General features: G+C 44.9%; 1 protein-coding gene across 1 annotated transcript in view; it reads right to left on the bottom strand.

Annotated features, from left to right (window-relative positions):
- LOC136621778 (tenascin-N-like) overlaps positions 1–24,886 on the bottom strand; it is an 81,162-nt gene extending 56,276 nt beyond the window's left edge. The window contains exons 1-4 of the mRNA XM_066597496.1: positions 24,773–24,886; positions 18,156–18,525; positions 5,875–6,342; positions 1,045–1,419 (exon numbers count right to left, since the gene is read on the bottom strand). Coding sequence (XP_066453593.1) covers positions 1,045–1,419; positions 5,875–6,342; positions 18,156–18,504 — 1,192 coding nt within the window. The 5' untranslated portion in view covers positions 18,505–18,525; positions 24,773–24,886. The remainder of the gene's footprint in view (positions 1–1,044; positions 1,420–5,874; positions 6,343–18,155; positions 18,526–24,772) is intronic.
- Positions 24,887–25,275: the final 389 nt, after the last annotated feature.

Consider the following 25,275-nt stretch of genomic DNA (forward strand, 5'->3'; position numbering starts at 1 on the left):
GATTCTAGAACACTTGCTGCTATGGTCATTGACCGGTTTTGGACTTCAAAAAGATAAATGCGCTGCAGCAGCAACTGTTCAGTTGAACCAGTAAGAGACCGCAGCAGCAAGTCTCCACATGAAAACAGCTTGCACGTATTTATGGGCGTTCAGTGGAATCTGCAACCAACAAGCATGTGTTGGGGAGGTGTCGAAATATACACAAGCCTGCCAAAAACCTCACAACCCCTAACTAGTTGACAAATAGTATTGCAGTCCAACAATTTGCTGGGCAATCACAAAATGGAACAAGTGAACAATCGCCCTGTATAAGGCTGCCTGCACACGGGCAGATTTGCTCTGCAAAATCTGGAGCGGGATTCTACCCATGAGCGTAAATTAATTGCGATTTTTCCGCTGGGGGTGGGAGAAATTGCAAAATACTGTGATTTTGTGTGGGCTATGCACGGCGAGCTTCCATTGAAGTCAATGAAGCCATCCATCCCGCAGCCATTCTGCAATCATCATTGTAAAATGGCCGCAGGAGCTGCATCATTGCCATACCGACTGTGCGGTGTCCTCTCAACTGCGCATGTGCCACCCGGCAGAGAAGTAAGCTGGGGTTACGGGCCAGGCAGCGGTATGAACTCCACTTTAATACTACAATATCATACATAGACTTGTCAAGTTTGGCAAAGCAAGAGTCACTCGTTGTGGGTGGCGTATTAGAGGTAGTCATGAGCCGGGGACCTCTCTATGACATCTTATATGGCCCAAAGTGCTAACGCAGCAGAATTGCAGTCCTAAGCTCTCGCTCATGACCTGAAGGTTGTGAGTTCAATCCCCACATGATTCAAGTAGCCGGCTCAAGATCAACTCATCCTTCCAAGGTCAGTAAAATGAGTACCCAGCTCGGTGGGGGGTAATAAATTACTTAAAAGCACTGTGGAATAAGTTGGCGCTATACAAATAACAAGATTTATTTTTTATTTCTATCCATATGCCTAGATAGTGTTTAAGGAAATGGGATTCTCTTCATGAGAAGGTCCTGAAATACTATCTTACCTTCCGAGCAACTGTCACCAAAGAATCCCTCCTCACAGTAGCACTGGCCACCATCGCAGCGGCCGTTTTCACCACAGTTGACGGCACAGTCCACCTCTCTGCAGGTCGGTCCGGTGAATCCCACGTTACATTGGCAGGCACCATTGACACACTTGCCATTTTCGCCACAGTCCAAAAGGCACTCTTTCTGACTGCAGTCTGGGCCTGTGAAACCACTTGCACACTGGCAAACGCCATTAACGCAAACACCATTATTAGCGCAGCTGTTGGGGCAGCTTTTCTGAGAGCAGTCCGGTCCTTCCCAGCCGTCATCACACACACATGTACCAGTTGTAGGTTCATATCTGCCATTATAACTGCAAAGGCTGGCCATCTCTGAAGAAAAGAGAAAGATTATAGGAGATTTGCTCTTCAGCTACTAAGCATCAAAGGGTTTTCATGGTTTTAAAAATATATTTGCTGATAAATATGAAAGGTGGCTGTAAGGCACTGGCGAGTGCAGTGTAAATAGGCTGTAAGGCACTGGCGAGTGCAGTGAGCTCTTTGCTGTATAGCTTGCACAGCGCTGTACATTTCATAGTGGTAACACCTGGTATTACAGCTCAATTCCATTCAGATGAATGAGACTGAGCTGCAGAAAGGCCATTGTGTATCTCCTGTCTTTATAAATGGATGATGAAAAATCATAGGGTTGCAGTGATCAAATGTAAAGTTGCCCGTCAGAGATCTATGCAAGGGAAAGGCAGGAGAGGCACAGAGCTTGTATTCTCTGCTCCTATCGGTTACAGTTTACGGGAGCAGGCGCCGACTTACCTCTTCTGACAGTTGCAGAAGGCATGCAGTTCTCCTCCTTAGTAGATGTCTTGCTCCGGCATCTGCTTATTGACTGACAGTGGCCCGGGGGTCATGCACATACACTCAGCCACGCTCTTAAGGGGCCAGTGCGCACCTAAAAAATTCCTCCACTGCCAATTATCTGCTATCTCTTGCTTTATGAGGCATCCTCTCATTATGGTGGGGGGGGGCCTGAATTTGTGGTCTTTTGGTTCTATTTAAGGAGCTACTTCACATTTATGCAGACTCTCTGGTTCCTTGATTCTTGACTTTGGGTATTCCTGACTATGTTCCCGTTTCTGCTCCTGACCCTGGCTTCTTATACTGACTACACATCTGTCTCCTGCCTGTCCTGACCTCTGGGCTGCTGAACCATAATCAACTTGTTCTATGTGTCTTGACCTCTGGCTTGTTCCTGATACTGAAGTTGTGTTGCTTGCCTCGACTCGGATTGTCTGACTACGCTCCTGTTCACACCCTCAGGTATTGCACCTTGCTCTATAGTGGCGCTAGCAGCCACATGACTGGGACCACTTCCAAACCAACAGCCTGAGGACCCCACAGTGAAGCCCACATCCTGATTGGTGGGATTAAAGGGTAAATACTGGGTAACCACAGGTGTCACCTCTGGATTTGGCCCTACACCAAACCAGTGGATCAATGTCCGCTGATCATGACAGTATCCCAAAAGTCTATAGTAATAGATATCTTATGAAACCAGTATGTCACTATGCATTGACAAGTGGAGCACTGTATTTTGTACATTAGGCCAGTTTCACACGGCAAGAAAATCATGCAAGATTTGTGCATTGCGAGATGCACCAATCTTGCGCAAATAGGAACCCCATTCTTTTGAATGGGATTATATACATGAGCAATTTTTTTTTCCCGCATCGCGGTGCAGTAAATAATTGTTGTATGTTCTATCTTTGGACGTTCCATTGGAACACCTTGCATCACATCTCCCATTGTTTTTAAAGGGGCCGGCGCAGCATTGCATGGCATGCGAGGTGCACGCGAGTGCGATGTGATGCGAGGATTACCCATTGAAAACAATAGGAAACACTCCACGATCCTCCGCCACGGCTTTTAGGATCGCTACTTCCCTAAAGTGATGCCAGGCAGCTTTAACACAAAAAACACCTTGCATCTGCGAGTTTCACAGCCCGATAACGCACTCGCCCGTGTGAAATTAGCCTAAGTGACGTCTCATTAGTGATCCTTGCATATAACTTCTGTGTGATTTCATTGCAGTCTTGCAGTTGGAAGCAATTTTATTTGGTTTTTGTGGGAAAGAAGACTAATTTTTCCGTGCCGCAGTTTCCATAAATCATCTTGTTGTTGACATTTCAGACAATATTGCTTTAAATGTCAAAATTAAAGCACATTTTTCCTGCTAGGTTACCAGAAGCTTGGAAATAAGCAAAACAAAGTGCATAAGCGCGTCCTGTGTTTACCTACATGTCAGCCCGTATCCAAATACACGAAGGCAGAGACAAAGCGTGACATCAATTCGCATTTTATAATGAAAAAGAAAACTAAAAGCTGTTGTTTTTGCTCTCCTAAAAAATGCTGTTCTGGCAGAAAAATGAAACGCTTGAGGATAAGCAGGAGAATTCTGTGCAGGTATTTACACACCGAAGGGGAGAAAACCATTATATGGGCTATAACAATATTTATATTACACTTTTAAATGGGTTGACCAACATAAATTATCTTAAAAGCAGGTAACATAAGGAGCCATCAACATACTCACTCCTCCTGATTCGAATGCTGAGGCCTGTAATTGGCTGCAGCTGCTTGTGACGTTCTGTAAACACGCTGCTGCAGCTTGTAAGCATGACATCACAAGCGAGACTGCCAGTGCAAGAGATATGGGTAGCCGGAAGAGTTGAGTATGTGACTGTTTGTTATGTTATGGCATGAGGGACCTGTTTTTAATATATTAATTTATGTCAGACAACGCCTTTAACTTTAGTCACAAACTTCAACAAAGTTTCATCTATAACTTCCAAAAAATGTATTTACTTTGGGTCCTTAAAGAGGTTGTCTGAGACTTTTACTATTGATGATCTATCTTCAGCATAAGTCATCAATAGTTGATTGGTGGGGCTCTGCTGCTTGGGAGCCCCACTAATCAGTTGATCTTCTGGTTCATTGTCAGTGATCTCAAAACATTATTTATTTAGGGTCCCTAAAGGGGTTGTATGGGACTTTTACTATTGATGATCTATCCTAAGGATAAGCCATCAGTAGTTGATCGGCGGGGGTACACCACTGATGATTTCCACCAATCAGCTGATCTCCAAATCTGCTTACAGTGTGCACAGTACGGGAAACACATTGCACTGTCTGTACTGCAGTGGCCAGGTTTGGAACTACAGGCATAGCTCCCACTAAATTTAATGGGAACTGTGCCCGTAATATTAAACTAGGCTGCTGCAATATTGACAGTACTATCTGTTTCCAGCAATGCCCACACTGACAGTGGTCTGGGCGATCAGCTGATCTCTGGGATTTAAAGCAGTGGCCCCCAGCTTATCAACTATTGACAACCTATCTAGAGGATAAATAATCAATAGTAAAAGTCCCAGACAACACCTTTAAAGATCCCAAATAATAAAAGTTTTAGCATCACTGACAGTGGCAATCCGGTTATCTGTGGGGAGCTCCAGCGACGGAACCCGACAGATCAACTATTGATAACTTATGCTGAGGATAGGTTATCAATAGTAAAACTCCTGGACAACCCCTTTAAAACTGAAGATGATGGTAACTTCACCACCTGCCTGCAAATTGCATCTATGATGAATGGTTTTGCACTAATGGCGAATAATTAATTGTGAAAATATGTGCTGCATGATATTGTGAGATTATAAACTAGATGTCTATGTGAACAACACACTAAGGGTGCATTCAGACGACCGTATATCGGCCGGGTATTCACGCTGGTCGATATACGGCATCTCTCTCTGCAGGGGGGAAAGGCTGGAAGAGCCGGGAGCAGTGCTCTGAGCTCCCGCCCCCTCCCTGCCTCCTCTCCACCCACCTGCACTATTTGCAATGAGAGGAGGTGAAATGGGGGCGGGCTAAGTTCCGTGAATTAGCTCTACCCCTGCCCCGCCTCTCCTCATTGAAAATAGTACAGAGGGGTGGAAAGGGGGCGGGACCTCAGTGCACTGCTCCCGGCTCTTCCAGCCTCCTCCCCCTGCAGAGAGAGACACTGTATATCGGCTAGGCGTGAAAACCCAGCCGATTTACGGTCGTGTGAATGCACCCTAAAGCCTCATGAAACACTGGAGTAATTGGCCCACAATCCGTTATTGCCAGTTTTGTCATTTTTTTAAGGTGCACCAGATTGTGCAATAGAATTGTGCAATTTTTGCAACTTCTATCTTCACCTACTATATTTAATATGGCACATTTACAAAGAGGAACGAAGAGTAGGGCAAATTTATGTCTGTTCATAGCAGCTGTAAAAATATATTGTGACCACCGGATATTTCAAAATTCACCGATTTTATTTAAAAATGGGCGCCATAGTTTGGTTAATACTGTAGGTCTACATCAAGACTGACTACTCAACAGAACACATTGAACTGGTGATGGGCCCTACACCAGGAGTGTAGCTGGTGGGAGCTGCTGCTGGGGCATGTGCCCCGGGTGCAGAAAAGACAAAGTGGAGGGAGGAACCACACAGCAACACTATCAGTAGTTCCTGAGGACAGAAAACGATATAAGTGAAGAAATAGACTACTTGAGGACTTTGTATATGATTACAGTGCTGTGCATGAATAAAGTGCAGAACTAACAAGATAGGATAATTAATTATTTACCCGAGTGAAGGAAGGCTTAGCTGCACCTCTGCCCTACACAGCTGCAGGGGTCATTTGTATGGTACATATCCAATATACCATCATCATGCATGAAGCTCCAATAATTCACAGGAGACATGCAGTTAGTCAGCAAAATATTTGGCGTGTGCAAGTTTCTTACCTATGGAACAGTCAGCGCCCATGAAGCCTTCATCGCAGACACATTCCCCATTAACACAACGACCATTGGGGTGACAGTCGACAGCACATTTCTTCTCTCTGCAGTCCACACCGGTGTATCCCTCTGCACATACACAGGTGCCGTCGACACATTTCCCAAATTCCCCACAATCAACTGGGCATTTCTTTATTCCGCATGCCGGGCCTGTGTATCCCTCCGCACACTGACAAACGCCGTCAATGCAGGTGCCGAACTCGCCACAATCATAGGGACATTTCTTCACACTGCAGTTGTCACCTGTGAAGCCTTCCGCACATTGACAAACACCATTAACACATACTCCATTGCCAGCACAGTTACCAGGACATTTCTTTATGGAACAGTCAGGTCCTTCCCAGCCATCATCACACTGACAGTAGCCTAATGCCGGGACGTAATTTCCATTGCCGTTACAGTTACCATGTAGGCCTGAAAAAAAGAGGTTAAAAGGGATATCAATGTAAATTATGGAGTTTGTTACACAACATTATTATGCCGGGCTGAGATCATAGGAAGCCTATTTGGTCAAAGAAGACCTACAATCGCCAGACCTTATTTGTAGAGGTAAAATGTGATTGTTCCCAGCAAGAGAAGCCAAGTAATCTTGTAGATATGATACCTTTTAATGGCTTACAAAAACACATAAAATGATTGATGGTGGGGGGTGGGGGGAGGGTGTTGTTACAGATTTTGCAATGGTACCAGGAGCTTCAAGTTACAGCTGTGTATCCTGTATACCGTATATACTGTAGCCCCCCTTGGCCTACACTCGAGTAAACACTCAGCTAGTATCCAGCTGAGCGCTCCGATCAGGGTATGCAGAACACAGCTGGAGCGCTGTCTTCTGCATACTCCTGCTGTGTTCACGGAGTGCTCAGCTGGTATGCAGATGAGCACTCCAAGCGGGGTATGCAGAAGACAAGCGGGGCTGCTTGTCTTCTGTATTTAGCTGACGTCTTCTCGGAGTGCACAGGCGGTATGCAGCTGAGTGCTCCGAGGAGGGTATGCAGAACACAGCTGGAGCGCTGTCCTCTGCATACTCCTGCTGTGTTCACGGAGTGCTCAGCTGGTATGCAGATGAGCACTCCAAGCGGGGTATGCAGAAGACAAGCGGGGCTGCTTGTCTTCTGTATTTAGCTGACGGCTTCTCGGAGTGCACAGCCGGTATGCAGCTGAGTGCTCCAAGGAGGGTATGCAGAACACGGCTGGAGCGCTGTCTTCTGCATACTCCTGCTGTGTTCACGGAGCACTCAGCTGATATGCAGCTGAGCGCTTCAAGCGGGGTATGCAAAAGACAGCTGGAGCGTTGTCTTCTGCATACTTCTGCTGTGTTCACGGAGCGCTCAGCTGGTATCCAGCTGAGCGCTCCAAGCGGGGTATGCAGAACACAGCTGGTTCTCCTAGTGCGATACCAGCTGCAAACAGTCATGTCATCACATCAATAGGCTTATACTCGAGTCTATAAGTTTTCCCAATTTTTTGTGGTAAAATTAGGTGCTTATATTCGGGTCGGCTTATACTCGAGTATATACAGTAAAGCTTGTTTTTGGTCACTGAAACCCTATTTAGTGGCATTTCCAGCTATCATCTGAAGCTCTTTATCCAGAGTTTTACCTCTTTCACGTATTTTTTGTTAACCTTTTTGCACTAACTTAAACAATACGCTTTTTCTTTTCTTTCACAAACTTTACATCTAAAAACAAGTCCTCATTATTCTCAGCCATTAGGGACATAATTTCTTTGAAATTCAAAATTTGCCAGCAGGTTAACTATGGTAACTGTGAGATAATCATGAGAATGAAAGGGAATAAGTATAGATAATTAAGAAGTATCGCTAACACCTGTAATTTAAACAGATCCCAGAATCCTTTGCAGCGATATAATATCCCAGCAGGAGCCTCAATTAAGATGGTATTAAATTGCATCAATTTAGAGCCTTAGAACTACATGAAGCATTCAGCTGAACCAGGGGCCGACTCAGTGCAGACGGCCCCTGTGCGAGGAGTGTGACTATTCCCCCCTAAAAGTAATTACAGATAAGATACAGATGCAGCAGTACAGCAGCGCAGCTCTAGTATACCTCTACATAATTCATTCACTGAATAATAGCTTACACAGTGATAGTGATGACTGTGCTGTTACTTCAGTGACTTCATCCCTGATTGGTGACATCTGTTTTAGTTTTTTATTATCTGGACCCAGACCACCATGAAGACTTCTTCCAGCCAGGCTCATCTCTGCACACTCTGTCTCCTTCTACTAATATCTCTGATGCCACTCTCAGTAGTCCACCATAGCAATAATACCTCCTCTTTGACCCCTCACCAGTAATAATGCCCTCCTCTGTGGCCCCACTAATAATGCTGCCCCCTGACTCATTAATTACAGCACCCACTACCCACCCTGCCGCTATTGGAAAATAATTATTTTCTCCGCTCACTAAGGTATAGAGAATTCTGGTACCTAGATTAGGCACAATCCAATTTTTTATATTTTTTTTCATTTCATTCCAATTAGAATTTTTTCAAAGTTTTTCAGTACATTATATGGTACACTAAATAGAACTATTGAAAAACACAACTTGTCCTGTAAAAGCAAGCCCTCAGACAGCTAAGTTGCTGGAAAAATAAAAAAAAGTTCTGACTTCTTGAAAGGGGGAGGAGAAAGCAAAAATGAAAAAATAAATTGCTGTCATCAAGGGGTTAATTGTGCAAGCCTCCCTTCTAAACATTAAAAACCAATTGCCCCCAGTGCTTCTTCCCATACTCTATCCCTACTATGTTGAAAGGGTGTCAAGTGGGGCCCTGTTTACAGGCTGCTCTACCAACCCCATTTCGTTAAAGGGGTTGTTTGGTTGTGAACTATTGATGATCTATTCTCAGGATAAGTCCTCAATAGTAGATTGGTGGGTGTCTACTGCTTGGGTGGCCCCACCAATCAGTTGATCGCCTGGTTTACTGTCAGTGATCCCAAAATATTACTTTCCATGGCCTCTTGCCAACTACGGTAGCTGTTTGTCAGGCTGGTGCATTTGTGCAGGAACTGAATTCTGCAGGAAGCAAACAGCTCTGTCCTTTCTGTAGTGGCCAGGCTTGGTATTGCAGGATGAGTTCCAAAAAATACAATACAACGGCAAATGGATTAGATTTTTCCCTATAATTGGAAAGCCTTACGAGGCAGAAAAAAGCAGATATAATATTTGAATTCAGCGCATGAAAGTTTCTATAAGCCACCTATCTGCTTATCTGTTACAAAAATTGTGTTGCGCAGTGTAATCATTCTCTTTTCGCTCATCATTCATTTTATGCAGGCACAAAACCAATCATTGGATCGTCCACTTATTGCTTGGTTTAAACAGCGCTCATTCAGTCCTTCTCATTCATGTATACGGCGAACGATTTCTTGTTTGAATGAGCCAATGATGTATCTGCCTGTAAAAACAGGCTGCACGAGTGAACGATGACGTCACTCGCTCATTCAAATGATCAATTGGCCCATCTAAAAGGGCCCTATGTCTGAACGTCTCGTATTCCTTCCACTTCGCAGCGCTGCTGTTCACGGATCTTCCTAAAGGTCTAGGCTCCTCCACTTCATTACATGGTGCCGACAAAGTGCATTAACACTATCAGACTGCCCACTTCAAGGCATAAATCCTTATAAGTTTCCGTAACGTCAGTATAACTAGACATAGTAAAGAGTTGCTGCCTCACCCCCTTACACCTCTACACGGGGTGAGTGTTGCCCAAATCATTGCTGGAAGCAGACCACCATCCAAATTGGCTTTCTGTGCACACGGAGCCACCAATAGGGCACAGAGTGAGAAATTGCCAACTTATCAGAATCATTTAGTTTTTTGCTCACCCAAAGATCAAGCGACTATCGGCCCGTGTAACCAGGCAGACCATCATCTAGGAGCGATAGTCTGTAGGGCGGATGTCGGGCACTTATGCGCCACACTGTCGTCCCATGTAAAAGTACCTTAAATTCAAAGACTCTTGCGCATTTACCTTCCTCTCTATAACTTGGCATGAGATTATTACCCTGGTTTATTTGTGCAGCATTGATGGTTGCACAAATTAAGAAATTTTATGGCAAATAACGCTGGATTTACAAGGTCTATGCGGGATTTCAGGGGAGTTACTTTTTAATTTACGGAGTCATTTTTTATATATATCGCCAATACAGTATATTTTCTTTTGGTGCAAGGCGCCATCTAGTGGAGTGTTTATGAATTGCATGATATAGCGTGGACTTCACCTCCTCTTTTTTAATCCACTGCTTTAATCACTGTAAGAGGCATCTGATATTAATTAGGCGGAAAAGTCAACTAACCCCAGGTCAGCCCCGAGATAATGATCAGGTCTTGGCTCCTCTACAGCTTTTTTTTTCTTCCTTACCAACGCTTCAGTAATAGAGGGTATTAATAAAAACCTGAACTAAATTGTTATCTTGCCATCTCCGGTACTTACTCTGACATGTTTGATTGCGGTTCTCAGCCTTTGAAAAATCTTATAAAGAGCAACGGCAGCAGACGGATGGTAGCAGAAACAAATGGCGCTGTCGCTTTCATTTCGCTTGTTTTTTTTCTGACTGATGTCGAAGGATTGCAATTACATAAGTCAAAAACTGCGGTAGGAAAGAATGTCACACTTCCACTATATAGCTAGGTGTACGTGGCAATGTTTGGGGACATAGGGGAGGACTGTTTGTATTCTACTACTTAGAGGCAGAACTTGGGTAAAAGTGCACCATCTTTGTGAGTCACTTGGAACTTTAAATGTGGATTGGAGTCACTATCAAGTACAAAAAGTCAACATGTTGACCCATTAAGGACCAAGCATTGTAAATTCATGGCACTTGGTCCTGGGCTTTAATCCTGACTGATAATAAAAATTTGGGCATAGGATTTAAAGGGGTTGTTCCGCGAAAGCAAGTGGGGTTAAGCACTTCTGTATGGCCATATTAATGCACTTTGTAATGTACATCGTGCATTAAATATGAGCCATACAGAAGTTATTCACTTACCTGTTCCGTTGCTAGCGTCCTCGTCTCCATGGTGCCGTCTAATTTTCAGCGTCTAATCTCCCGATTAGACGCGCTTGCGCAGTCCGGTCTTCTCTGTGTTGAATGGGGCGCTCGTGCTGGAGAGCTGCTCCTCGTAGCTCCGCCCCGTTACGTGTGCCGATTCCAGCCAATCAGGAGGCTGGAATCGGCAATGGAACGCACAGAAGACCTGCGGTCCACCGAGGGTGAAGATCCCGGCGGCCATCTTCACAAGGTAAGTAAGAAGTCACCGGAGCGCGGGGATTCGGGTAAGTACTACCCGTTTTTTTTTTTTTAGCCCTGCATCGGGTTTATCTCGCGCCGAACGGGGGGGCTATTGAAAAAAAAAACCCGTTTCGGCGCGGGACAACCCCTTTAAGTTCCTGCTACTGCAATGTAGAAAGAGCAAGTCAGTTCCTCGGCTGTCAGTGATAGCCCAGGTCCCGGAGGAGAAGCCTAAAGCGATTTTTAACCACTTCTGACTTTTTCCTTGCAGGCAGGGGCGTAACTATAGAGGATGCAGGGGATGCGGTTGCACCCAGACCCAGGAGCCTTAGGGGGCCCATAAGGCCTCTCTTCTCCATATAGGAAGCCCGGTACTATGAATAAAGCATTATAGTTGGGGGCCCCATTCCAGGTTTTGCATTGGGGCCGAGGAGCTTCAAGTTACACCTCTGCTTGAAGGCTACATAGTACTCAATGACCACTATATAGGGGAGAGAGAAAGCGGAAGTGTTACTTCCACTATTCGACCCAGCGATCACATGATTGCCAGGTGCCCCCTGCCAAGGCAGAGATGCAGGGTCTTAGCAGAACCAGATAAGCTCTGTTAGTGATTACTGTCACAACAAGGGAATGTTTTCCCCTGTAACTGTGGCTCCTATGGATGCAGCTCCTACGGATGCCCCAGCCGTTGGTGTTTTTATGTTCACCCGCTGGCGACGTAAAAACGCGTGAATGAGTGTGCATATCTAACGTTTGTGTGCCAGTCCAGATAGCCCGGGCCGGTTGCATATACACCAAGCTCGGGGTGCTCGTTAGGCGGGGGGAGATAGGTTAGCTATGCTTTCTGCAAGGGAAGGGGTGGGCGGGAACTAGTGTGCTAAGCTCCCACCCCTCTCCGCCCCTTATCGGCAGCCAGCAATGGTAGGGGGTGGGAGCTTAGCAACTAACTCCACCCCCATCCCGCACCCTCCCATTGCAAACAGCCAGCCAGGGGCGGAGAGGAGGTGAGATTTATATAGTTTTTTCATTTGTAAAATGAAATATCTTTAAAAAGTAACTTTCTTTCTCCTCTAACATTGGCTCCCATAGGAGTCTACGGCTGCGGCCGCATTCTGGCCAGGAAAGATAGTTCTATTCTCTGTGTATTGCACAAGCTAATTTTGTGTGCGCAATGCGTGGTGATACGTTTGTCTGAAGAAGCCCTGAAGGAGTGCATGTGCTGCCAGATTTCCCCAGCGGAAAACTCTCAGCAGATACGCCTGAGGCTCCATTTATACGGGGAGGTTTGGTTGGAATAAAAACCGCACAAAAAAGTACATTGATGAACCCATATATACACAGATAATAGAACCCATTGATTCCAATGAGAGCCATGCTTGCAGTTACAAGTGCCGGCCACTGCGACTTGTGTGTATTTGCAGCGCTGACAGCATGTGCCCGCTCAGCTGATTGGTCGGGGTCCCCAGCGATGGACCCCAGTGAATCAACTATTGATGACCTATCCTGATGATAGGTCATCAGTAGTATTCTCCCTGGAAAACACCTTTAAGGCTTTTAATTTTGGAGTCCCAATTCCAGAATGGTGAAATAGGGGAGGGCCGTTTGTCTGCAGACCATCAATATTGAAAGTGACAAATAATGCTCCACAGGTCCACAGCGCTTCTTGAGGGAAGTGTAAACTAGATCCAACAACAGTTGAGTGGAAGGGGGACATATTGAATTTGTTTTAATTTTGAGACCCCATCATCTATGTACACCCCACACACATATATATACAGATATTACCCTACTTATGAACAGGTTCCGTTCCAGAAGCCTGTTCGTAATTGCATTTGCTCGTATGTCCGTACTGGGGTGTGTGTGGAGGGGGATCAGTGGTTGATCCTGCTCCATACAACGCAGGAGCTGGCTGTTTCTTACAGCCGACACCCGCCTACAACAGCTCCGATAAGCCGTGCCGCTCATTGGAGCTGTTAACCCTTTAAATGCCCCGACCGATGTTCGGAGGTCCTGCACTGCCTTCCGTGATAAGATCACGGGTTGCTATGCAGTTGCCATGGTCACAGGGACCCTTTTGAAAGGGCCCAGGGCTGCCATTACTGAGTACCTATCAAGCTGTGCCTATGGCCTGGCTTGATAGAATGCCCGTCTATATGAATGTCATATATATATATATATATGACAATATAGGGATGTAAAGCAGCTTAACATCTCCCTTATTATATCAGTTCTGAGACATCCGTCCTCAGGAAGGGACATAACATTGAATGGCGGACTTCAATTATACTAATTTAACCAACTATCTGTTTGAAAATGCCATAAACCGTTATCTCCCGGGACACTTCATCTAGAGATATATCATCAAAGATTAAAGCAAAGATTTAAGATTCATGTCAGGTTTTAATTATTAATCTCGTAACTGGGATCTCTGTGTATTAATAGACGTTGGAGGGACAGATGACACAATGACCAGCGTCCTTGACCAAAGCTTATTCACAGTAAATGTAGCATATTCGGAACTCATTTGTATCACCGAGCAGCTTCATCTGTGGATATTTAATAAGAAGCTGTGAATATTAACCCTTAGGTCTCCTTCACACAGGATGATGACGATTTGAGCCCTTCAAAACTGCATCACGTAAATATACAGCATGCAGTTGCAAAGGGTATATGCAGTGGGCTGTTTTTGACAGCTGACAGCCACCAGCGACTGCCGCAATTGGAGTTAGCTTCTAACACAACAGTTAACTACTTAGATGCCACGGTCAAAACTGACTGCACATCTAAACAGCCAGCCAGGGGTTAACCAGCTCCTCTTTAGCCCTCCCAGGATGCAATCGCAAAGTGCATATGGGTTAGCTTGGCAGTCCAGAGCCCAGTGAAAGAGCCTTTAGCAGCCCTTGAAAAGCAATACTGAAAATTACTATATACTGCACTGCTGACATAATAATAATGATCTTTATTTACATAACGCCAACATATTCCGCAGCGCTTACCATATAGGGTAACGCCACCAGCAGATAAAAGACGACAGCACACGCCAAACCTCTATATGGAGAGGGAGGAGACCACTGGGCAAGAAACTGCGCGCTTCTTTACCAGTCCTGGATCCACTCGGACCGGAGAGTGATAAGAGCCAATATGATTGAAGAGAAGCAGCATCCACGGATATTTATCTCAACACTTTAATTCATCCAGCATAAAACAACGTTTCAACCATGATATGGACTTTGTCATGGTTGAAACGTTGTTTTATGCTGGATGAATTAAAGTGTTGAGATAAATATCCGTGGATGCTGCTTCTCTTCAATCATATTGGCTCTTACCATATAGGGTAAAACAATCAAAACCACGGTTACATGTAGTAATCAGTTGATGGAAACAGTAGGGGTGAGGGTCCTGCTCCAATGAGCTTACATACTACAAATAATGGGGTGATACAGAAGGTAAAGGGGCTGGAGATGGGCACGGTATGGCGAGGTGGAGAGTGAGGAATGCTATATACACAGACATTGGTCAGGCCTTACAGTGGCTAAATCGTTATGACTGCAGGTGCCGGTTGATTACAGCCACCAGGAATTGCAGTTGGTAGGTCAGGGAGCATGTTATCAGGCGGAGTACAGAGGGGTTTGGTTTAGGGGATGTGGTATGCCTCCCTGAAAAGGTGCGTTTTTAGAGCACGCCAGATAGTTTGGGGTAGCGCGTTCCAGAGGACTGGTACTGCTGTGGAGAAGTCTTGGAGGCGGGAATGAGAGCTTCGAATTAAAGGGATGCTTAGTCTGAATTCGTTAGCAGAGCAGAGAACACAGGCTGAGTGATGGATTGAGATGAGGGAGGCGATGTAGGGCAGCGCAGTGCTATGGAGAGCTTTCTGGATGAGAGTGGTGAGTTTAAATTGAATTCTGTATTTGACAGGTAGCCAATGCAGTGACTGGCACAGGGCAGAGGCATCCGTATAGCGGCTGGACATGTAGATGAGCCTGGTGGCAGCATTAAGGATTGATTAGAGAGGGGAGAGTCTGGCGCGGGGGAGGCTGATCAGCAGTGAGTTGCAATAATCCAGCTGAGAGTGGATGAGTGCAACAGTGAGCATTTTTAGCGTGTCCACTGTGAGAAAGGGGCGGATTCTTGCGATGTTCTTGAGGTGCAGGTGGCACGTTTGGGCCAGAGATTGTATGTAGGGGGTAAAGGAGAGATCAGAGTCGAATATAACCCCAAGGCAGCGGGCATGCTGTCTGGGAGTTATGGTAGCGCCACACACTAAGATGGAGATGTCAGAATGAGGTCGGTTAGTAGAGGGTGGAAACACAAGTAGGTCAGTTTTTTGAGAGGTTTAGTTTTAGGTGGAGAGAGAACATAGTATTAGAGACAGCGGACAGACAGTTGGTGGTGTTCTAGAGGAACGGTGCTGTGATATCACAGGAAGAGGTGTATAACTGAGTGTCGTCAGCATAGAGATGGTACTGAAAGCCAGATCTCCTGATGGTTTGTCCAATAGGGACTGTGTAGATGCGGAAGAGGAGGGGGCTGAGGACCGAGCCCTGGGGGACCCCAACAGCAAGGGAAAGAGGAGGGGAGATAAAGCCAGCAAAGGATACACTGAATGAGCAGTCAGATAGGTAGGAGGAGAACCAGGAGAGAGCAGTGTCCTTTAGTCCGATGGAGCGAAGCATACTGAGGAGGAGTTTGTGGTCAACAGTGTCAAACGCTACAGAGAGGTCAAGGAGAATCAGTAGGGAGTAGTCACCTCTCGACTTGGCCATCAGGTGGTCGTTTGACCCTTAAGTCAGGGCAGTTTCTGTCAAGTGCAGAGGGTGGAAACCAGACTCTAGTGGGTCAAGAAGAAAGTTTTCTGAGACACAGCTTATAAGGTGGGAGTAAACCAGGCGTTCTAATACTTTGGAGATGAAGGGGAGATTTGAGATGGGTCGGTATTTGGCAGCATCGGTCGAGTCAAGAGTCGGTTTCTTTAGCAGTGGGGATATGATAGCATGTCTGAATGAGGAGGGGAAGATGCCAGAGGTCAGAGAGAGGTTGAATATAGTAGTAAGGTGGGAGATGACAACTGGGGAAAGGCACCGGTGTAGATATGAGGGGAGAGGGTCGCTAGCGCAGGTGGTGGGGCGAGCAGAGGAAAGCAATCTGGAGACTTCTCCCTGTCATTGGTCTGAGTACAGACAGTGAGCAGGAACTAGATACAGTACTGCAAAGGGTCGGGGGTAGTCTGGGATTGCGAGGTTATTTCTCACGGGATGTCGTCAATTTTAGTTTTGAAATAAGTAGCCAGCTCTTTGGCACTGAGATCCATTATGGGGGGCTGCAATTTGGGACTGAGGAGAGAGTAAAAAAGTGTCAAAGAGTCTTTTAGGGTTGTGAGATAGTGAGGAGACCAGAGCGGTGAAGTAGACTTGTTTGGCATGGTGGAGGGCGAGGTTGTAGGTTCTGAGCATGAATTTGTAGGTGAAAAATCTGCAGACTTTGTGCCATTCAGCACAACTAGAGCACCGCCAGATGAAGCGCATTTGAGGCATGAGCCAGGGTTGCCACGGTCTGCATCGGATGGCAGTCACAGGGTGTGTCACTTCATTTAAAGAATGTTTGAGAACGGTGTTGTAATGTGCGGCAGCCAGGTTGGGGCAAGACAGGAAAGAGATAGGGGACAGAGAGGACTATAGGGACTCAGCAACATTTTGGGTGTGAACGGCTTGAAGTTTCCTGTACGTACGTACAGTAGGAGGGTCTGTGGAGATGCTAGGGAGAGAAAGTGAGGAGGTTATTGTCCAAGAGTGGCAGAGGAGAAATGGTGAAGTGAGAAACAGAGCAGAGACGGAGGAAGACCAGAGCAAGAGTATTGCCATCTTTGTGAGTGAGAGAGACTGTGAGTTGTGAGAGACCAGGGGAGGAGGTAAGCATTAGAACCTGAGATGAGGAGATGGGGTCATTGGTAGGGATCTTAAAGTCACCTACAATGAGGGTTGGAATTTCGTAGGATAGGAAGTGGGGGAGCCAGGCGACAAAATGATCCAGAACAGGTGGGGGGACCTGGGGGTCGGTAAATAACTGCTACTCGCATGGACAGCGGACAGAAGAGTCATAGGGTATGTACATCGAACAATGGGAAAGTGAGTGAGGGTACCACGGGGATGACCTGGAGAGAGAAGAATACCTACTTCTCCACCAAGTCTATTTTCTGGTCTTGGGGTATGGGAGAACTGGAGACCATTGTAAGACAATGCAGAAGGGAAGGCAGTGTAAGAAACTGTGATATCCGCGTTTCTGTGAGAGCTAGCAGGTTTAGAGATGTAGCAGTGAAAAGTTGTGGATGGAGGGAAATCTGTTGCAGGCTGACTGGCAGTTCCAGAATGTACATAGAAAGGAGACAGGGGAGGGTATGCATAGACTAGTAGTTGGGCTTAAAGGGTGTCTCAGTAGGGCAGGTGGGGGAGGGTTTATAGTTAGGAGCAATAGAGGGTAGGCCAGGATTTGAAGAAATATCCCCCATTGCTAGTAGCAGCAGGGTAGTGCGGGTGAGCAGGTGGTTAACAGATTAGTGAGGGCGGCTGTTGTGTTTCTCAGTGGCTTCAGGGGGATTGAAGCATTTTAAGAAAGTAAAGAGTGCGTGTGAACTGTGCATGGGCGAAGAAAGGAAAGAAGGGCTGATATGAATAAAATGCAGTAGAGGTGGGCGTGGGAAGTAGGTTTTTAAGCTTACAGTAAAGATGAGACTGGAATTTGCAGTAGTGAACCAAAAGCCTATAATAAGAACAAATTACAATCCAGGCAGAATGCATACCATATACAAAAACAGTTTAAAAAGGCAGTGAGGTATCAATGGTGTAGATAATGTATCTCTGCCCTACTTTCATTTACACAAAAAAAACCAAATAGTTGTGATCTGCCCTTGCAGTAAAAATTAAGAGTTTAGTAATATTGATCATGCCCAGAATGATCTACATTTCCATCAGGTTAATTACCTGCTTCACAGCATCCTTCATACTGCTCCTTCATTTCCTCCATCCCTGATTCTAATGCTTGCAGCCTGGCAAGGAGGTCATCTAGAAGTGCATTCCTCTCGCAATCTGCAGCAGGGCTCTGGAGCCGCAGTTGGTGCTGGAACACCAGCTTATTATCATCTGACTCCACAGTTTGTAGCTCTTCACCGTCATGGCCAGGTGCGCTGTAGATATGGGTGATAGTGAGCGCCTTTGCGCTGCTGCAGTTTTTAGTTTCTCTGCGTCTGAGGGCCGCTGCAGAAGTTAGAAGGTCATAGGGACAGTAGAGGAGGAGCCCAGCCAGAACTCTCCAGAATATTAGGTGGTCCATTGTGAGTCCTCACCAGGCGGACTGCATGTTTAGAGAAAGACAAATGAATACAGAAATGTCACTGCAGTAGATTGGTTTTCATATAAACTATAAGATTAATTTTAATTAAGAATAAATTAGATGGCACACATTGCTTAAAGGCTATGTACACTTTTGCACTCCATTTTTTAAACAATGTAGAAAGAACATGCTGTGAAGAAAGTGGCACATTACACAGCAAGGGATTTGTGAGAAACTACCATTCAGGGACTTTCTGCAGTGGGAGGAAAAAATCAGCACATTGCAATTTGTAAGCTCACGTGAGTCTTCCACATAGGGAAGTGCAGTCTATGGAAAGCTTATATGTAATTGTTTATTACAGTCACTCCAAGTCATAAGTAGTAAAAGAGGGTAAAAACTGTGATACATCCGGAGGAAGAAACCTTATTACAGAGGTATGGCAGTGTTGGATGATATTGATCAGCTCACTAGCCTATATACCCTAGCATGCTGCACCTTCTAGTACTGTTTTGTTATGCTCTATAATAGCACTTTCAGACAGAATGAGAATCTCACAATTCACGTTTGCCCAAGCTCGTTAGTGCTCAGGAAGCCTGTTTAGACTGCACGACTCTCGTCCTGCAGCAAGATCTCTGCTTTCCTGCAGTGCCACCACAGGGGAAATTAAGTATTACACAGTTTTAATTTAAAATTGACTTTCTGTGTTATCCCCATGCATGTGGAGTCCTGGAGAGTGAGGCTGTTTGTAGCCAGTCCAAGTGTGAATATCAACCCCTGAAAGATCACCCCTCTTTTTCCTATTCATGTTTTTTCTCCCCACTCTGAAAATATCATAATTCTTTTACTTATCCATCGATGTAGATGTCTGAGGACTTGCTTTTTGCCAGACAAGTTGTATTTTTCTAAGTACAATTAAATGTACCATATAATGTTCAGAAAAAAATAGTGAAATAAAAAAACACAATTCTGTCATCTTTGGGTAGGTCTTGTTTTTACGGTGTACATACTGCTGCAAAAATGTTGTGATAAGTTTATTCTGTGGGTCAGTATGATTATCATGATACTAGATTTATATATATATATGTATATCCCCCGTTTCCCTGAAAATAAGACCTAGCCTAATTTTCAGAAAGGCTTGAAATATAAGCCCTACCCCAAAAATAAGCCTTAGTTACACTACATTAAAAAGAAGAATGCATTACCTAGCAGGCTCGGTCCTCAGACGCTCGTACAACATCACTTCCTGGTTACGGGATTCATAAGCTTCACCTCCAGGAAGCAATGGCTGTAATTGGTTTCAGCCATCGCATTGGTTCATCCAGCGCTGCATTGATTGGCTGAGCAGCGGTCAAAGAACCAATCACAGCCATCACTTATTGGAGGCAGGATTCATGAATCCCGTAACCAGGAAGTGATGTTGTATGAGTGGCCGAGACCTGCGGGAAGCACGTTGGAGCTGTGGAGAGCGGCGGGAGGGACCTGGACTGAGCCTGCTAGGTAAGTATAATAAGACATCCCCAAAAAATAAGACCTAGTGCCTCTTTTGGAGCAAAAATTAAAATAAGACAGGGTCTTATTTTGGGGGAAACACGGTGTGTGCGTATTTATATATATATATATATATATATATACACTTTTTTTTTCACTGTACTACTTTTAAAAAACAGAGTAACTTCTTTATTTTTCCATCGACATAGCTGTGCAAGGGCTCATTTTGTCCTGTAATTTCCAGTTTTACCATTTTGGAGCACATACGACTTTTTGATCGCTTTTTAGTTAATTTTTCTTGGGAGTTGAGGTGACCAAAAAAGTGTAATTCTGGTGTTATGTATTTTTTTGCTCTGACGATGTTTGCCATGGAAACAAGTATTGCATTATTTTGATAGTTTGGACTTTTACAGATGCAGCGATACCGAACATCTGTCTGTTTCGTTCTTTTTTTAAATAAATATGGGAAAAGGAGAGGTTTAAACTTTTACTTTCTTTTATTTTTTTACTAATTTTCACATTTTTCTTAGTCCTTGCAGGGGACTTGAACTTGCGATCATTTGATCGCTCATGTGATCTGACAAACATTCTACCAAGCCACACCACAGGCATGGCTTGATGGACAATCACACATGGCAGAGCTGGAGGCCTTCAAATAACCCCAGGCTGCCATGAAAACCAAACCGCACCTCATGATCGTATGGAGTTGGAGCAGTTCTGGACCCCCAAACTTAAATTAGGGAATTTAAATGCCGCTGTCAAAGCTAAGAGCAGCAAATAATTAGTTAAAGGAGATGTCCCGCGCCGAAACGGGTTTTTTTTTTTTTAAACCCCCCCCCCGTTCGGCGCGAGACAACCCCGATGCAGGGGTTAAAAAAACCACCCGCACAGCGCTTACCTGAATCCCGGCGCTCCGGTGACTTCTCTACTCACCGCTGAAGATGGCCTCTTCCTCCGTGGACCGCAGCTCTTCTGTGCGGTCCACTGCCGATTCCAGCCTCCTGATTGGCTGGAATCGGCACGTGACGGGGCGGAGCTACACGGAGCTACACGGAGCCCCATAGAGAACAGCAGAAGACCCGGACTGCGCAAGCGCGGCTAATTTGGCCATCGGAGGCCAAAAATTAGTCGGCACCATGGAGACCAGGACGCTAGCAACGGAGCAGGTAAGTAAAAAACTTTTTATAACTTCTGTATGGCTCATAATTAATGCACAATGTATATTACAAAGTGCATTATTATGGCCATACAGAAGTGTATAACCCCACTTGCTGCCTCGGGACATCTCCTTTAACAGCCGCAATCAGCATTCACGCTGATCATGGCTGTTGTCAGCAGTTTCAGCTGTAAGACCCAGCCCACCTCCATACAAACCCTGAATGCTCAGGACATAACTGTACATCCTGTGTTGTTAAGGGATCAAAGGGGTTGCCCATTTACCGCACTACTTTGCCGCTATAGCTCCAACTGTGTTAAAATAACAAAAAGAGTGGCATTTACCTGTCCTTTGCCATAGTGATCCAGCACTGCAGCCCCACCATGGTCCTGATGTTTGCTGCTGATGACATCATCGGAAATCACCTGACCACTGCAGCCAATCAGAGGTTGCAGCATCACTGCCCATTCTCCTGGCATCAATGCTTGTATCATGGGTGCCATGATGCCAGGAGTTGAAAATAGTGATGCTGCAGCCTTTAATTAGCTGCAGCGGTCAGATGACTTCCGATGACATCATCAGCAACAACAAACAGTGGAACCACAGTGCTGGAGCTGTAGGGGCAATGTTGCCCGGTAACCTCACAACCGGGGTGCCGGTTATGTGATCCGTTGTGCTTCTAAATCAATGTAACTGAACTAGATTTAAGGGCTTCACCTGAGGGTTCCTGGGGTTTTTACCCCACCATTTGGGATCTGTTTTTGGCTGCTGGGGACTCCAGACCATTAAGCCAGAAAGAGTCTGAGTTAAGAAGCAGCTGATGCAACTTGGTCAGGTTTACTGCAACACAGTACCAGAAGGTGCAGACAGCGACGTGGTCATGGAACAAAGCTGAGGTCAGGAAAAGCAGAAAGCTTTTGTAATGATGGATCAGGACAAGGAAATAGAATATTCATGGTTAATTAACAAGCCGAGCTCCAGAGAGGAGAAGTCGGGAAAGTTAAAGGGAACAGACAGGGATCAAAACCAAGCAAACAGACAGAACATTCTAACACTTCTGCACCTCAGGATACTAATTGTTCAGGCATCTAGTAGTGATGAAGGGTGAGATAAATAGCCAAAGGCTTGGGCCAGGAATGTAAAAGCTTGGTGCACGCACTGGCCCATTAAAATATGGACTGGCCACACACACATATCCTATGGGGACCAGGCAATTAAGAAGAAATGTGGCTTCTGCTGCAGAAAAAAACAGAGAACATGATGCTGGCCATGACCAATGGCAGGAGAAGGTAGGGACACTGTCTGCCATGACCAGCAGCCGTAAACCCACATTAAAGTGGCCATATGTGCCCAAGAATCTCTGGTACAACTCACAATGAACATCACACCCATCTATGTGCTGTCCAGTCATGATATGGACCAGTATAGGGCATGTAGCTTTTTGTTCCATTCGGACCATAAGTCTACGTGAAAAGTTGCCTATGTGAATTGCCTCATGGGCTAAAATAGGTCTCTCTACTGTCCATGTAATACACAGACCTAAAATTTGGTGGTCTAAATAAGGCCTTACACACGTATAATTTCCCATGGGGCATTTGATTCAATTGTCTTGCTCACCAACTTGGAGAATTCCTTAGTATCTGACTATCATGTTTCTCAGTCTAGGGGTGAGAGGTTAACAAACCCAATTGACCCTTATAGGATGTATAAATCCCCAACAGTACAGTTAAGACATCAATACATTTTCTTTAACACAAGGAAGACAGATAGCACAAAGGAATACCAAGAAGAGAATTTTTTGGTACAAACAGACAGAATCATGAATGGGAAGATGGGGCATGCAGAAAGCTGTGCACTGAGGAAGTACTGTGAAGAAGAACAAATGTTAGTACATGGGCTCTGTACTTGAATAGAAGTATGGCAAGATGATGCTACTGGTAACAGAGCTGGGGGTTAATGAGCACAGAATTTTATACTTCAAAGATCTGATGACAAAGAATGGAAATTCACTTTAACCATTAGGCTATGGCTACACACTCTGACTTTTTGCGATTGTCACCTGTGACCGGCTGTGTTGCAGTAAAGACCCAATTTTACAGCAACTTGTTAGTGACCAAATTTTCAGTGTAACCTTACCCTAAGGGTATGTTCCGACATAGCAGAAAATGTTGCAGAATGTCCGTGATGGACATTCCGCACACAATTCTGTACCATAACCATGATGGAAAACATGTCAGAAGTTGCGCCATAGGTGTGGATTTTGATGTGGCTTTTGCTGTGGATCCACAGCAGATTTCACCGTCTCAATTGACTTTGGAGCATTTGATCCTTGACAGCAGAATTTAAAGGGCTAACAGCCACGATCTGTGATTGTTGCAGCCACGTGTTGCAATGACCAACACAGGCCGTGTATGTAGCAGGCTCGTCTCCCAAGCCAGCTCCATACACAGATACCTGCCGTGCATGTAAGGCGCACGTCGGGAAGGAGTTAATAAAACTCATTTATTGTTCATACCGATATTATCCAGGGCTGCTGATATAATGTTGCATAGTGGGGCAGATTAACTAATCCCATCTGTTAGAGTAAACTTAGACCGGGCAATCTAAAAATATGTCAAATGTATCACAGTGGATAATGCTGGGTGCTAAATTTGGCGCATCTATAGATACTTTTGGGTATTGTTATACTACCCATTTGTTGGCTTAGTTTGAGCCAAGATTTGTGGACAGAAGAATATTCATATTCAAGAATGATCTCTTATTCGTCTACCAGCCGAGAAGCTCAAGCATGCCAATCTATCTCTAGCCAATGACGGTCTATGATCATTCGCCTAAAAGAATCATTCATTGTTAAATTTAGCCTAACAAGCGATTGTTTTAGGCTGAATCATCCAATTCAAACACCTTAAATCTAATGCCTATAGCAGTGTTTCCAAACTCCAGTCCTCAAGGCACCCCAGCAGGTCATGTTTTCAGGATATCCTAAATTAAGAACACCTGAGGCAATGTCTGAGGCACTGACAATAATTACATCACCTGTGCAACACTGAGGAAATCCAGAAAACATGACCTGTTGAGGTGCCTTCAGGACCGCAGTTGGTAAAACACTGGTCTATAGGGACCTTTAATCATTCATATCACATAAGCTGACAATAGACATTGTAAAAGATAATAATTTGTATCATTGCTGAAAATTGAGGATCACATTCTATTACATCCAATGAACACGTCAGATCCATGTTGCAATGTCCAACGATCCAACAAATCCGATCCTTAGGAAACCATAGGTATGAGTCTTAATACTAATCACAATAATATGAGACCAGAGTTTGTCATTGGCCGTACTGGGTGAAAAAAAAATCTCAAGTGAGGTCACGTCAACTTTTATAAAAAATGTCATTGAAAAACTGTTAATAGCTGTTATAAGGTTGCAGTAAAGTGATGTATACCATCAAGGTAATACATGCAGTATTTCGTAGGAGCCACGTCATAGCCCTGTTTCTATTGCAAACCTGAAAAATGCAAAACCTACAAAATCGGCGTAAACACAGACGGCACAGTATAGCGACATGTAGCATTGGTAATTACAACATTGGGTACCACAGCTCAGTGCAAGCACCTTACCTCGCTCCGATGACTTGGACTCTGCTCACTTCTTGTTCTTTCAGCAAGTTTAAGTCTTGTTTAGACCCCACAGAAGAGACCAATCGTCAATGCAGGGGAGTTGCTCTCATGCCACTAAGTGTCTAGGACCCCTGTAATCCCTTTATCCCAGCCTCTTTCTGTAGTACATTCTTTCTTAGCGTTTCCTAAAGCACATCTGCCTATGTGAAGACCCCCCTTTCCCCCATTGCTTCACTTCAAAGCCCACAAAACTCTTTGTAAAAGACAGTGAACAAATGTTTGCAGGTACTTTATACATTATATATATATATGAAATTCTCGTCTAGTCATAAGTGTACAGTCGCTCCTGCTAGGGAAATTTGTAATGATGAGCATCAGATTGTGATTATTAGAGCGCAGCACACATGAGAAAAACTTATGATACAGCAGATACTTTCTTGAAAATCTGAGATGAAAAGCCCTTTGCAGAATATTTATGCTCCCCCCCCCATCTAACAAGAATA

The sequence above is a fragment of the Eleutherodactylus coqui genome, chromosome 3 (assembly GCF_035609145.1).
Source record: "Eleutherodactylus coqui strain aEleCoq1 chromosome 3, aEleCoq1.hap1, whole genome shotgun sequence".
NCBI lineage: Eukaryota > Metazoa > Chordata > Amphibia > Anura > Eleutherodactylidae > Eleutherodactylus > Eleutherodactylus coqui.